Raw genomic sequence first — 10,835 nt, 5'->3', positions numbered from 1 at the left:
AGGCTGGTCTTGAACTCCTGAGCTCCAACAATCCGCCCGCCTCAGCCTCCCAGAGTGCTAGGATTACAGGCATGAGCCACCGCGCCCAGCCTTCTCTCCTCTTCTTTACCTAAGCATCCTTTGAAATTCAGTTCAAGTACTACCTTCTCTAGAAAACTTTCTCTGTGGTTATCATGGCCACATCATGCTCTTTTAGTTTTCTGCTGCTATGTGACAAATTACCACACACTTGCTGCTTAAAACAACACACATTTATCATTTCACAATTTCTGTATGCTTGGCGCCCAGGCACAGCTTAGCTGGATCCTCTGCTTAAGGTCTCATAAGGCTGTACTCAGGGTGTCAGCTGGGCTGCATTCACTCTGGAGGCTTGAATGGAGAAGAATCTGCTTCTAAGCTCAGTGAGGTTATGACAGAATTCATTTTCTTTCTTTAGGACGGAGGGCCCTGATTTCTGGCTGGGTGTATGTTGGAGGCTACCTTCAGCTTCTAGAAGCTGCCCACTGTTCCCTGCCAGGTGGGCTTCCCCGACATGGCTTCCTACTTCATCCAGCCAGCAGGGGAAGTCTGTACTGCAAGTCTGATAGCAAGACGGAGTCTTATATAATGTAACAATCCTGGGAGTGAGATCCCATCACCTTCGTCATATTTTGTTGGTTAGAAGAAAGTCACGGGTCCTACCCATGCTCTGTGAAGGAGGGGATTACAAAGGTGTGAACACCAAGATGAAGAGACCCTAAGGGGCCATCTCAGAGTCTCTGCCACACATACTGTGTTACTGTTTCTTGACAGCCAGTCTCCTTTGGTAAAGAGTGAGCTCCTTTAGGGGAGGGGCTGCTCACCTCCCAATCTCCCACAGCCTAGTGCGTGGAGATAGTAGCTAGTCAACGCCCATGAACAAACGAGTGAATGAATGGTAGGATGAAGGAGAATTGACATGCTCTTAGCAGCCCTGTGATTTTGGAAAAAGTGGGGAGACTTATGATGAGTGAGAAAACAAAAGGTAAGCTAGAAGAGGAATATCTGGAGGAATGCCTAGCTAGAAGGGGAATGATTAGCTCTCCAGTGCTGAGCCTTGTCCTCTTTGAAGATGAAATAGACTAGTCTTTGTTTTTACTCTGGAAGAGACCGTACCTAAGAGGTGGTGGTAAATTGGGTGATCAGAAATACTCATTCCTGTTCCATCTCCACAGGCAAAATGTATTTTCTTGCTCCCTGACTTTGAGCTTTACCCTGTGACTTGTTTTGATCAATGGAATATTAATGGGTTTGATGTGCCCAGGTTTTGGGAAGGGTTTGTGTGATTCGGCTTGTTCTTTTTCTTTCCTGCCATCATCACACGAGCACACCTGGACTAGCCCTTTGATCACAGAGAAAGATGCAAGACATAGAGTTCAGCTTCCACAGCCAAGTTTCCCAGCCATTCCCTAGCCAAGAAAGCCAACCTCCAACTGACCTTCGGATGTGTGACCTAAACAAATACTTACTGTTGTATGTCACTAAGATTTTGTGGTTGTTTGTTATGTAGTAATAGGGAACTTATATAGGATATCAAAGGGAAGTATGACTCAGAAAAGGAATGAACTTTGTGTTCCTCTTTTGCAGAGAAGGTTTGCCAATGGGAAAAACTCACTGAGATTTAGGAGGCAGGAAGGAAGAAGGGGACATTATGTTTGGGAAGTTGTTTATATGGGGCTTGGTGGCTTCCTCAAACACAGCAATTTCACACCTCCTCACAAAGTCCCACTTCACAGACATGGCGGCTTCACAGATGTCTCCATGAACTCGCCATTTTTGTCCCACTTTGGGTGGCTAAATGCATGCAGCTCCTTGTACTTCACAAACTCCAGGTTTCCTCACATCAGTGCATCAGGCTACAGTAGGTAGCGACGGTTTCTCCAGTTCTCCCAGGTGTAGCTTTCCAGACCTCCACTCCCCTAGGTCCCCCCACACCTAGATAATCTGAAATCCCTGTGTTAAACCCCTCCTTCTTATATTGCTTGTAGTGGCTCTGTTTTCCTAACTGACCCTAGACTGAGAACAGGAGTGAATGGAAATAAGCCATTCAGCAATAATCAGAGCTTACTAACCAGCATAGATTTTAATATTTTTACTAAATTACTTTAAGATTAAAAAAATTATAAGAGGCAGAATTTCCAGGCTCCATCCCAAGTGAGAAAGACATATAAAATAGATGGCAATTTGAATTTGTGCTTTCATAACTTATTTTGTTAACATGGTAATAAAGTCCCAACTTTTATTATTGATTCCAACCACCAAATCCAAGATGTCTCAGAGAGATTTATAATACTTAAGATTTTCCGGAGGAAAGAAGTTCAAAATAATATTTACTTTTTTACGTTCTAAGAAAACATTTCTGTATTTGTTTTCATTATGTTCTGCTAATCTAGCCAGGTTTCTTAGCATACTTCCCAGGAGTTTTTAAGGGGGCAAATAGTCAAGGTGATTGACTCCCCATGTTCATTCCATCCCACCAACTGATGTCAGCCACTCATGGTAATCCCATTTCCCTCCCCAGTAACTAGTTTGGGAATGGGCTGTGACACAATCTTGCCGGAGAAGATATACACTGGGTACTTCAGGGGATGGTTTTCCCACTGAAAAATGAGACCTTGGAGAGAAGACCCCTTTTTCCTCTAGGTGGCGCTGTGTCTGATGGGAGTGATAGGACGGCCACGGCTCTCTCGCTACACACCTGAAGAGGAAGACAGCACCTAAGATAGCGAACAGAGCAGTGACAAGAGCTGTGTCCTTAGTGATATTATTGAGTCACTGTCTCAGTCAGTCCTGCCCCCTGCTCTGGATTTCCTCTTAATGTGAGATAAAACATTTCCCTATTGTTTAGCCTGGTTTGAATTGGGGCTTTATATTTCTTGTAATCAAAAGCATATGGAGTCGGAAAGGCTCAAACATGGTTAGAAAGAACTGGAGTTAGTTCATCACCAATATGTTCATAGAAAATAAAGTAGATAGTTTTCTCAAGGCACAGACAGAATTTAGTTTTAAATATATTAAAACTAAAAATCAGTATCAAAAATACAAAAAAAAAAAACCTCAATCAGCAGAGGCCTCAGGGTACCCGTAAGATAACGGTGGCAGTCTAAACTCAAATCTCTCCATGCATCCTTCTATAAACCAAAGAGAGAAAGAAAGTCCCCTATAGCCCATGTCTATAACATAACAAATATTACAAAAGTTCATTTTGTGTGTAAATGGGGGAAATAAATGTATGCCATCAACAGAATTTGTCCTGGAACCCATATTAGGCAACTATGCAAAAGGAAGGAGAATGCAGTAAGGTTGTAGAGTTAAAAGAACACGAATAGCACCAACGAGAATTCGTCCCCAGAAAGCAAGGTCCCCATGCTGAGTGGAAATATAGATCTAGAAATTTAGATATTATGTACATATTCTTCTTTTAAAAATATAATCAGCTTATTGCCCTGTTTACAAAGCCTATCAGATAAAGATGAATCTCCTTTGCATGACATATGAGCTCTCCTGATCTGGCCTCAGCCTCCCTTTCAGCTCCACTGAGCTTTCTGTACACTGCAACATTGTGTTTTGGGATGAGATAGACCTGCAATGAAGTCTTGTTAGCAGCTGGGTGTCCTTGGTCAAGTTACTGCAGGTTGCTCAGACTCCGATTCCTCATCTGTAAAATAAGGATAATAATACCTGCCTGTCCTGAGGTTGTGTCTGAGTTAAAGGCTATTATCTATGTAGACTGCTTAGCATAGTACCTGGCACAGTGTAAATGTGGAGTGTCCACTATGATTGCCTCTAACCATCATACCCTCTCCATCTCGGTATGTGCTGTTTCTTCTATCTAAAGTATTCTGACATCCCTTCTCTGCCCTTCTCTGTTTAGCAAACTGCTTCTTATCTTTTAAAGTCTAAGCTTATTTTCACTTAGACATAGTGATTCCCTTTTGTGCTCTGGGAGCACTTTTTCCCTTATACATCAATCGGCATACAGCAGGGACTCAGTAAATACCAGCTAGATGAATGAACTGACAAAGGATGAAAAGATTGAGCAAAATGGAAGGCATGATTTATGACAAAATTAATTGTAAAATGTGAAATTTAGAAAGATTAAAACATTTGCTTTGCAGGAATTCTTCTCTTTTCACTGTTTTTCCTTTTATGTCTCTTAAATTTCTGTTTTTCATAATTCCCACCATAGACGAAATTTCTTCTGAGCCACAGCCTGAAATAAATATTATCACAGAGGTTTATGAAACAGAAGAGGAGTGGGACAGAGAAACTTCATCATCTGAAAGTGACAGGGATGAGTCCTGGGAAGAGGAAGTGGACGATCTGGTAGCCTGGACCAGCGCTCTCAATACAGACACTCTAGAAGACTAAGCCGAACATTCCAGGATTTAAAGAACAAACAGCCTCCACCACAGCTCAGCCTCGTGAAGCAACTTCGGAAGGCTCTCAGAACTTGGATTCCATTTTTTTCAAGTTGATCTCATCCTCTCACTGAAAGTACAAGTTAGAAATATAAGTATGAATCAATGAATGTGTTGCTTTGACTTTTTTGAGCTCTACTTCTTTGCTTGGAACAAAGTTGGTCAAATCAGGTGTGTTCACTACTGTATTCCAATCACTGGTACTGTACTCCCACAGTAGTTAGGCTACTGGATTCGAATTTCTGCAGGATGGACATGGGTCAGAAAGAGACTGCGAGGGAGGGGAGCAATCAGGAGCTTCAGAGGCTGGACATCAACCCAAGTAGAGGGATCTATACATTTATGTACACCTGCCTGGTGTCTTGACTTGTTTCCTGCGTATTCAAGGGATGAGATGTCACCGTCCGCTAATGTTCCTCTTCTGTGGTCTCCCGGAGTACATGCTGTTTTCTCTCCAACCTTGACCAACCATCCCCTCATTTCTTATGTCTTTATTTTTTCCCTCTCTTTTTACCATGTTGCTCAACCTGTACATAAGCGTGGGTCTCTCCTATTCTGAAATATGTCTCTCCCTTTGAACTGCATCTCTATTTCCCTCAACACTGTACCTCACCTTTTCTCAGTCAGATTTATTAATAGCAATCTCTCATTTTCTCTCTTTATTTCTTCATTTCACATTTGTACCTCCTGTAGCATGAGATCTATCTTCTGCTTATAGGACCCCACTAAACTCTGCTAGGATCACCACCAACTTCCACATTGCCAAAACTCAACAGATGCCTCATCTTGCTGGGCCTCTAGGCTATATTTAATGTGGTTGATCACTTGCCCTTTTTGGAGATGTTTATTACCCTCCATACCTTCAGAGAGACTTATTTTGAGACCTATCTATCTCTGCACATACATCTCCTCACAAACACCACATACATACACATATAAAAATATATATATATGCCTGACCTTGGATGTAGCAATATTTCCCTGAAATCAGCTACCACATATTTTATTTTATCCTTTCTATTTAATCTAATCTCTTTCTTTCAGGGCAAGGAAGTTACATTTATTGCTTTCTTTTCCTGTAGCCAGGAGACCTGGGAATAGAGGTAGGGTGGTGGGGGGAGGTGGGCAAACAAAAGATTTTGGAATAGAGACATTGGTCAGTAGAATAGGATGGTTTATTTAATTACCTTTGCTATATCTCTGGCCACTCATTCTGAGTCTCCAATATGGATTCCCCTTCTACCCCTAGGCCTTGGTGAAAGGTTCTTTTGAGATCTAGACCAACGCTCTTCTCTACACATTTTCCTTGGTCAGTATTGCCACTATTAGAGTTTTGCCACCCACTCATGTTCCCATTCTCTGACCTTTTTCTACCTACCTTAAAAGGCATTATCTTTACATTATTTTAACAGTGTCTTTCAAAGAGAAGGTTTTTAATTTTGGTAAAGTCCAACTTATCAATTTTTTTCTTTTATACATTATGATTTTGGTGTTGTATCTAATAAATCCTTGCCTAATACAAAGTCACAAAGATTTTCTCATTCTTATAGAAATTTTATAATTTTAAGTTTCACATTTAGATCTGTAATCTATTAAAAATTAATTTTTTTCTTTTTTTGAGACAGGGTTTTGTTTTGTCGCCCAGGCTAGAGTGCAGTGGCATCATCATAGCTCACTGCAACCTCAAACTTCTGGGCTCAAGCAATCCTCCTGGCTCAGCCTCCTGAATAGCTAGGACTATGAGCCACTGTGGCTAATTTTTCTGTTTTTTTGTGAGACGAGGTCTTGCTCTTGCTCAGGCTGGTCTCGAACTCCTGGTCTCAAGCGATCCTCCCACATTGGCCCCGTAAAGTGCTAGGATCACAGTTGTGAGCCACTGTGTCTGGCCAAGAATTAATTTTTGTGTGGGTACAAAGATGGTATCAAAGTCTGTGTTCTGTTTTTTCCTTCCCCCATTCCCTCCTTCTCCTTCCTACGGACATTCCATTGTTCCAGCACCACTTGTTGAAAAGACTATTCTTGCTCCACTGAATTGTCTTAGTACTTTTGTTGAATATCAATTATCCAAATATGTATGGGTCTATTTCTGGACTGTCTACTCTGTTCCACTGATCTGTTTGTCTATCTTTATACAATACCACATTATCTTGATTACTGTAGCTTTATTATTTATCTTAAAATAAGATAATGTTAGCCCTCTGTCTTTGTTCTTCTTTTGCAAAGTTGTTTTGGCTATTCTAGGTGCTTTACATTTCCATATGAATTTTAGAATCAGTCCATCAGTGCCTACAAAAAGCGTGTGGGGTTTTTAATTGCGACTGCATTTAATCTATGGATCAATCTAGGGAGGACTGACACCCTAACTGTATTGAGTCTTCCCACCCATGAACTCACCATTTATTTGGGTATTCTATACTATCTCTTAGCAATGCTTTGTAGCATTCACTTGTCCGTGTGTTTCATACCATTTGTCAGATTTTTCTCTTAAGTATTTTTTGGTGCTGTTCTAAAAAGTGTTATTTTAAAATTTCCAATTATTCTGTGCTAGTATATAGAAATGCAATTGATTTCTGCATATTGATCTTGTATCTTGGAATATTGCCAATCTCACTTATTAGTTGTAGTAGCTATTTTGTAGATTCCATCAGATTTTCTACATAGACAATCATGCTGTCTTCAAATACGGTTTTACTTCCTCCTTTTCATTCTGGATGTATTTATTTCTTTTTCTTGACTTACTGAACTGACTAGAACCCCCAGTGTGATATCGCAAAGAATCAGTGTAAGTAGACACCCTTTTCTTATTCCAGAACTTAGGAGGAAAGTATTCAATCTTTTGTCATTAAGTATAATGCTGTAGATTTTTCAAAGATGTCCTTTATCCAATTGAAGAAGTTTCCTACTATTCCTAATTTGCTGTGAGTTTTTATCACAAATGAAAGTTAGATTCTATTAAATACTTTTTCTATATCTATTGAGATGAACATATGATTTTTCTTTTTTAGTTTATTAATATGGTAAATTACATTGATTTATGTTTATATTTTATTAATTTGTTAATCCTTTGTTTAGAACTTTTACATTTATGTTCTTGAAAGATATCAGCTATAGTTTTCTTTTCTTGAAATGTCTTTATCTAGGTTTGATATCAGAGTAAAGCTAACTTCATAGAATGAATTGGGAAGAATTCTGTCCTCTAATTTTCTGGAATAGTTTTCATAGAATTGGTATTATTTCTTCCTTGTATTTTTGGTAAAATTCACAATTTAACATATCATAGAAGTTTTTCATTACCAGGCTGTAGTTATATTTTCTATATTTAGGTGCAAAGAGAAAAGATATACCAAAAATAAATGAAGGCCAACAAAGTGAAAGTTTTAAAAAAATTCCAATTGAGAATATTTCCTGCATTTAAGAGGCAGCATGGGATGGTGGTTAGGAGCTCAAATTCTCCAGCCAGGCTGCCTGGATTTGCCACATTCTTACTAGCTGTGTGACATTGGACAAGTTGGACAAGACCTTGGTTTTCTCATCAAGAATAGATAATAATGGCACCTAGGTTCCCATGGTTGTTGAGAAGATGAAATAAATACATCAATACCTTAATATTTATGAAGTTCTAAGAAGAGTGCCTGACCGAGAGTAAGCACTATATACGTGTTTTTTAAAATAAAAAACAAATTTTACTTCCTCCCAGTGACCGATCTGGTGTAGTATGAAAGAAATTGCAGATTCAGAAGGCCTGAACTGAAGCCCTGAACCCCGACTGATTCTGATGAAGAGTATCAGCGGATGACACTTTGAGACACAGTGTAACTCTGAGGTTTATTTCAAGTATGATCAACACGGCACGACATGTGGTGCCCTTTGGTAATAACAGAGTGTCCCGTGTGCAGTGAGGGTCCATGGCTGACCGCATAGCCTCCTTTGGACACGACGTCAAATCTAAAGTTGAAGGCCTGTGTGAGTGAGAGTGAGGCCGCAGCACCCTTGTGGTATGTCCGGGTGGATTCAGAGAAGAGAGGAGGAGAAAAGAAGCAGGAAATTTCATTTTTAAACATTTCCTAAAATGTTTGGATTTACGTCAGTGTGACCTTGGACTTACAACGTTTTTTAACGTTCTTTGTCGTTTGGACGCCTCGTTCCCTCCAGGTGGCGCCAGTTAGCTGCTATTTTATGTGCTCACGTCTCAAGGTGCACTGTTTTCCCCAGCAGCCGGGCACCAAGTCTCCTTAGGCTGTTAAAGGCGAGTATGGCACGGGAGCATTTTGTAAGAGCAGAAACACTTTGTTTTCCCTCCCCAGGAAGATGTTTACTCAGCACTAGGAAAGGTTTACTGAAAGGAAAATAACCCAGAGCTTACAAATTATGCACGTTGATAAAATCATAGAACCAACCTGGGGAGAGCAGGCAGCCCTCATCACCGCCTTCAGGCAGGACCACACAGAAACCACCCTCTTGTAGATGAGAATGAGCCTGGTTTTTGTTTAATGACTTCCAGACATCAGTGCATCCACTTAGGGCGGCTTCTGCTCCTACCTGAAGGATGGAGGCACCTCCCTGGGGGCCGACAGAGATCCAGAGCTCACTTCTTACTTACAGACAACAGATGTCCCGAAAGTGTAAATGCCCAGCAATGCTGGGTGGAATGATGGGAGGCCCTGTGCATCTCTGTTTATTTGGCAGTTAACTAAGAGTATAAGGAGACCCAGAATTTAATTTTCTCTTTTTTTTTTTTTTTTGAGACCCAGCATTAAATTTAAGCCACTGTTTGCCATAGAGTGAGATCTCAAACCTTATCTAAATATTCAATTCCAGCATTTAAACGCCTCCCAGGAGGAAGTTCTTTTTGGCTAATCTGATTCCCAGATGTAAAAGCGTAAGCCCGCTTGATTCGGGGTTTTCATCATAAAAGATGGAGAACAGCTGGCTCTCATTTTTTGTACACTATCTGTTAATGGAGCTGAAGGCCAAGTTTAAGTGCTCCATGCCCTTCTGCTATCTGCACTAACCAAGCCCAGACCTTTTCGCTTTTTGTCATGGCCTCATTGTCCAAACCCTCTCCCTGACTCTTCATTCTCACTTTTAAGTTCTAGAGACCAGACTAGAATCCAAATGAAAAGTGATCACTCGAACTACCGAGGATAATTATATTTACAAGTTGAATTCTGTTTCAGCAAATACAATTACAACATTCAATGTGATCTCCTGGGGCGTTTTGCATGTCTCAACAACCAGCTCATGTTAACAATGCTTTACTGATGGAAAAAACTGTTTTCTGTACAGGAGAAAAGTCATATATACAGATGTGTTCGCAAGTTGCTATCCATTCTGAAGTGAAATTACAGAATTAAGATAGTGTTCTGGTTAAATATGTATATAATAGTTAAATTAGACTATGTCTTAAATAAACCTTGGTGTCACCAGTGAGGGCTGTTAATAAGATGAGACTACATTAATGTTAAAAAATGTTTACATAACTGAGTCCTCTTACTGTGTGCCTGCTGGAAGTCAACTTTCCCCCACATTTAGCTGCAAATAACAGAAGATCTAATAGAGAATTAAAGAAATAGGGACTAATTTTCCTCACAAAACAAGGAACCTGGAGGTGGGCAGCTGCAGCATTGGTCCAGCTAGTTGTGCCATGATGCCGTCAACGACCAAGCTTTTTCTCTTTCCACTCGACTATTTTTAGGGTGTCGGCTTTTGTCTCCATGCCTTTTGCTTCCTGGTTGCAAGATGCTGCCAGAGCTCCAGACTTCACCTCTGTGTTCAAGAAAGAAAAAGGGGAGAAGAGGAAAGGGGAGGAAAACTGGCTGCTCCCTCTGTTCCAGAGCAAGGGCTACCTCAAGGTCACTCAGTGTCCTCAATTCGAGAAACCAAAACTGCTAGCAAATTTAAAGTCAGTTCTCTTAATGATATAGTTTATCCACAAATTCATTTATTCGTTGTTTCGCTGATGCAATGGGTAATATACTCTATAATATCCTTTACCACATTTTTAAATGCATTAATAATTGTTAAGCGAGAGAATGGATGGTTTTATATATTTTTAAATATTTTTTAATTCACCTAATTAGAATACTTTCTATTCTAATAGTTTATAGCACATTTTTGTGGATTTCCTACATAAGTAATTTTGTCTGTAAATAACAGTTCTAAGTTCTAGGCTTCACTTTCCAACATCTATACTGCTCCATTTTTATTGGGCCTTGTCTTAATTCATTGGCTATAACTTATGTTTAGGGAAGTTAAGAATGTGTTTGTATACTACAACGGAGACATGAAACAAACTTAGCATTTATCATTGTCTTACAAAAAATAAATCTAGAGATAGATAGCTTAGAGATTGGTAGAGTAGCAGCAATATATTATAGCCTCAATCAAACTCATTGC

The 10,835-nt window shown here is 40.0% G+C and overlaps 1 protein-coding gene across 1 annotated transcript in view; it reads left to right on the top strand.

The window, feature by feature from the left end:
- The window catches only part of UBE2U (ubiquitin-conjugating enzyme E2U (putative)), a 52,424-nt gene extending 48,035 nt beyond the window's left edge, over positions 1–4,389 (top strand). The window contains exon 10 of the mRNA XM_012639422.1: positions 4,194–4,389. Coding sequence (XP_012494876.1) covers positions 4,194–4,389 — 196 coding nt within the window. The remainder of the gene's footprint in view (positions 1–4,193) is intronic.
- Positions 4,390–10,835: the final 6,446 nt, after the last annotated feature.

This window comes from Propithecus coquereli, unplaced genomic scaffold, assembly GCF_000956105.1.
Source record: "Propithecus coquereli isolate 6110/MARCELLA unplaced genomic scaffold, Pcoq_1.0 Scaffold14, whole genome shotgun sequence".
Lineage (NCBI taxonomy): Eukaryota > Metazoa > Chordata > Mammalia > Primates > Indriidae > Propithecus > Propithecus coquereli.
This window is presented reverse-complemented; position numbering and strand designations above follow the sequence as displayed.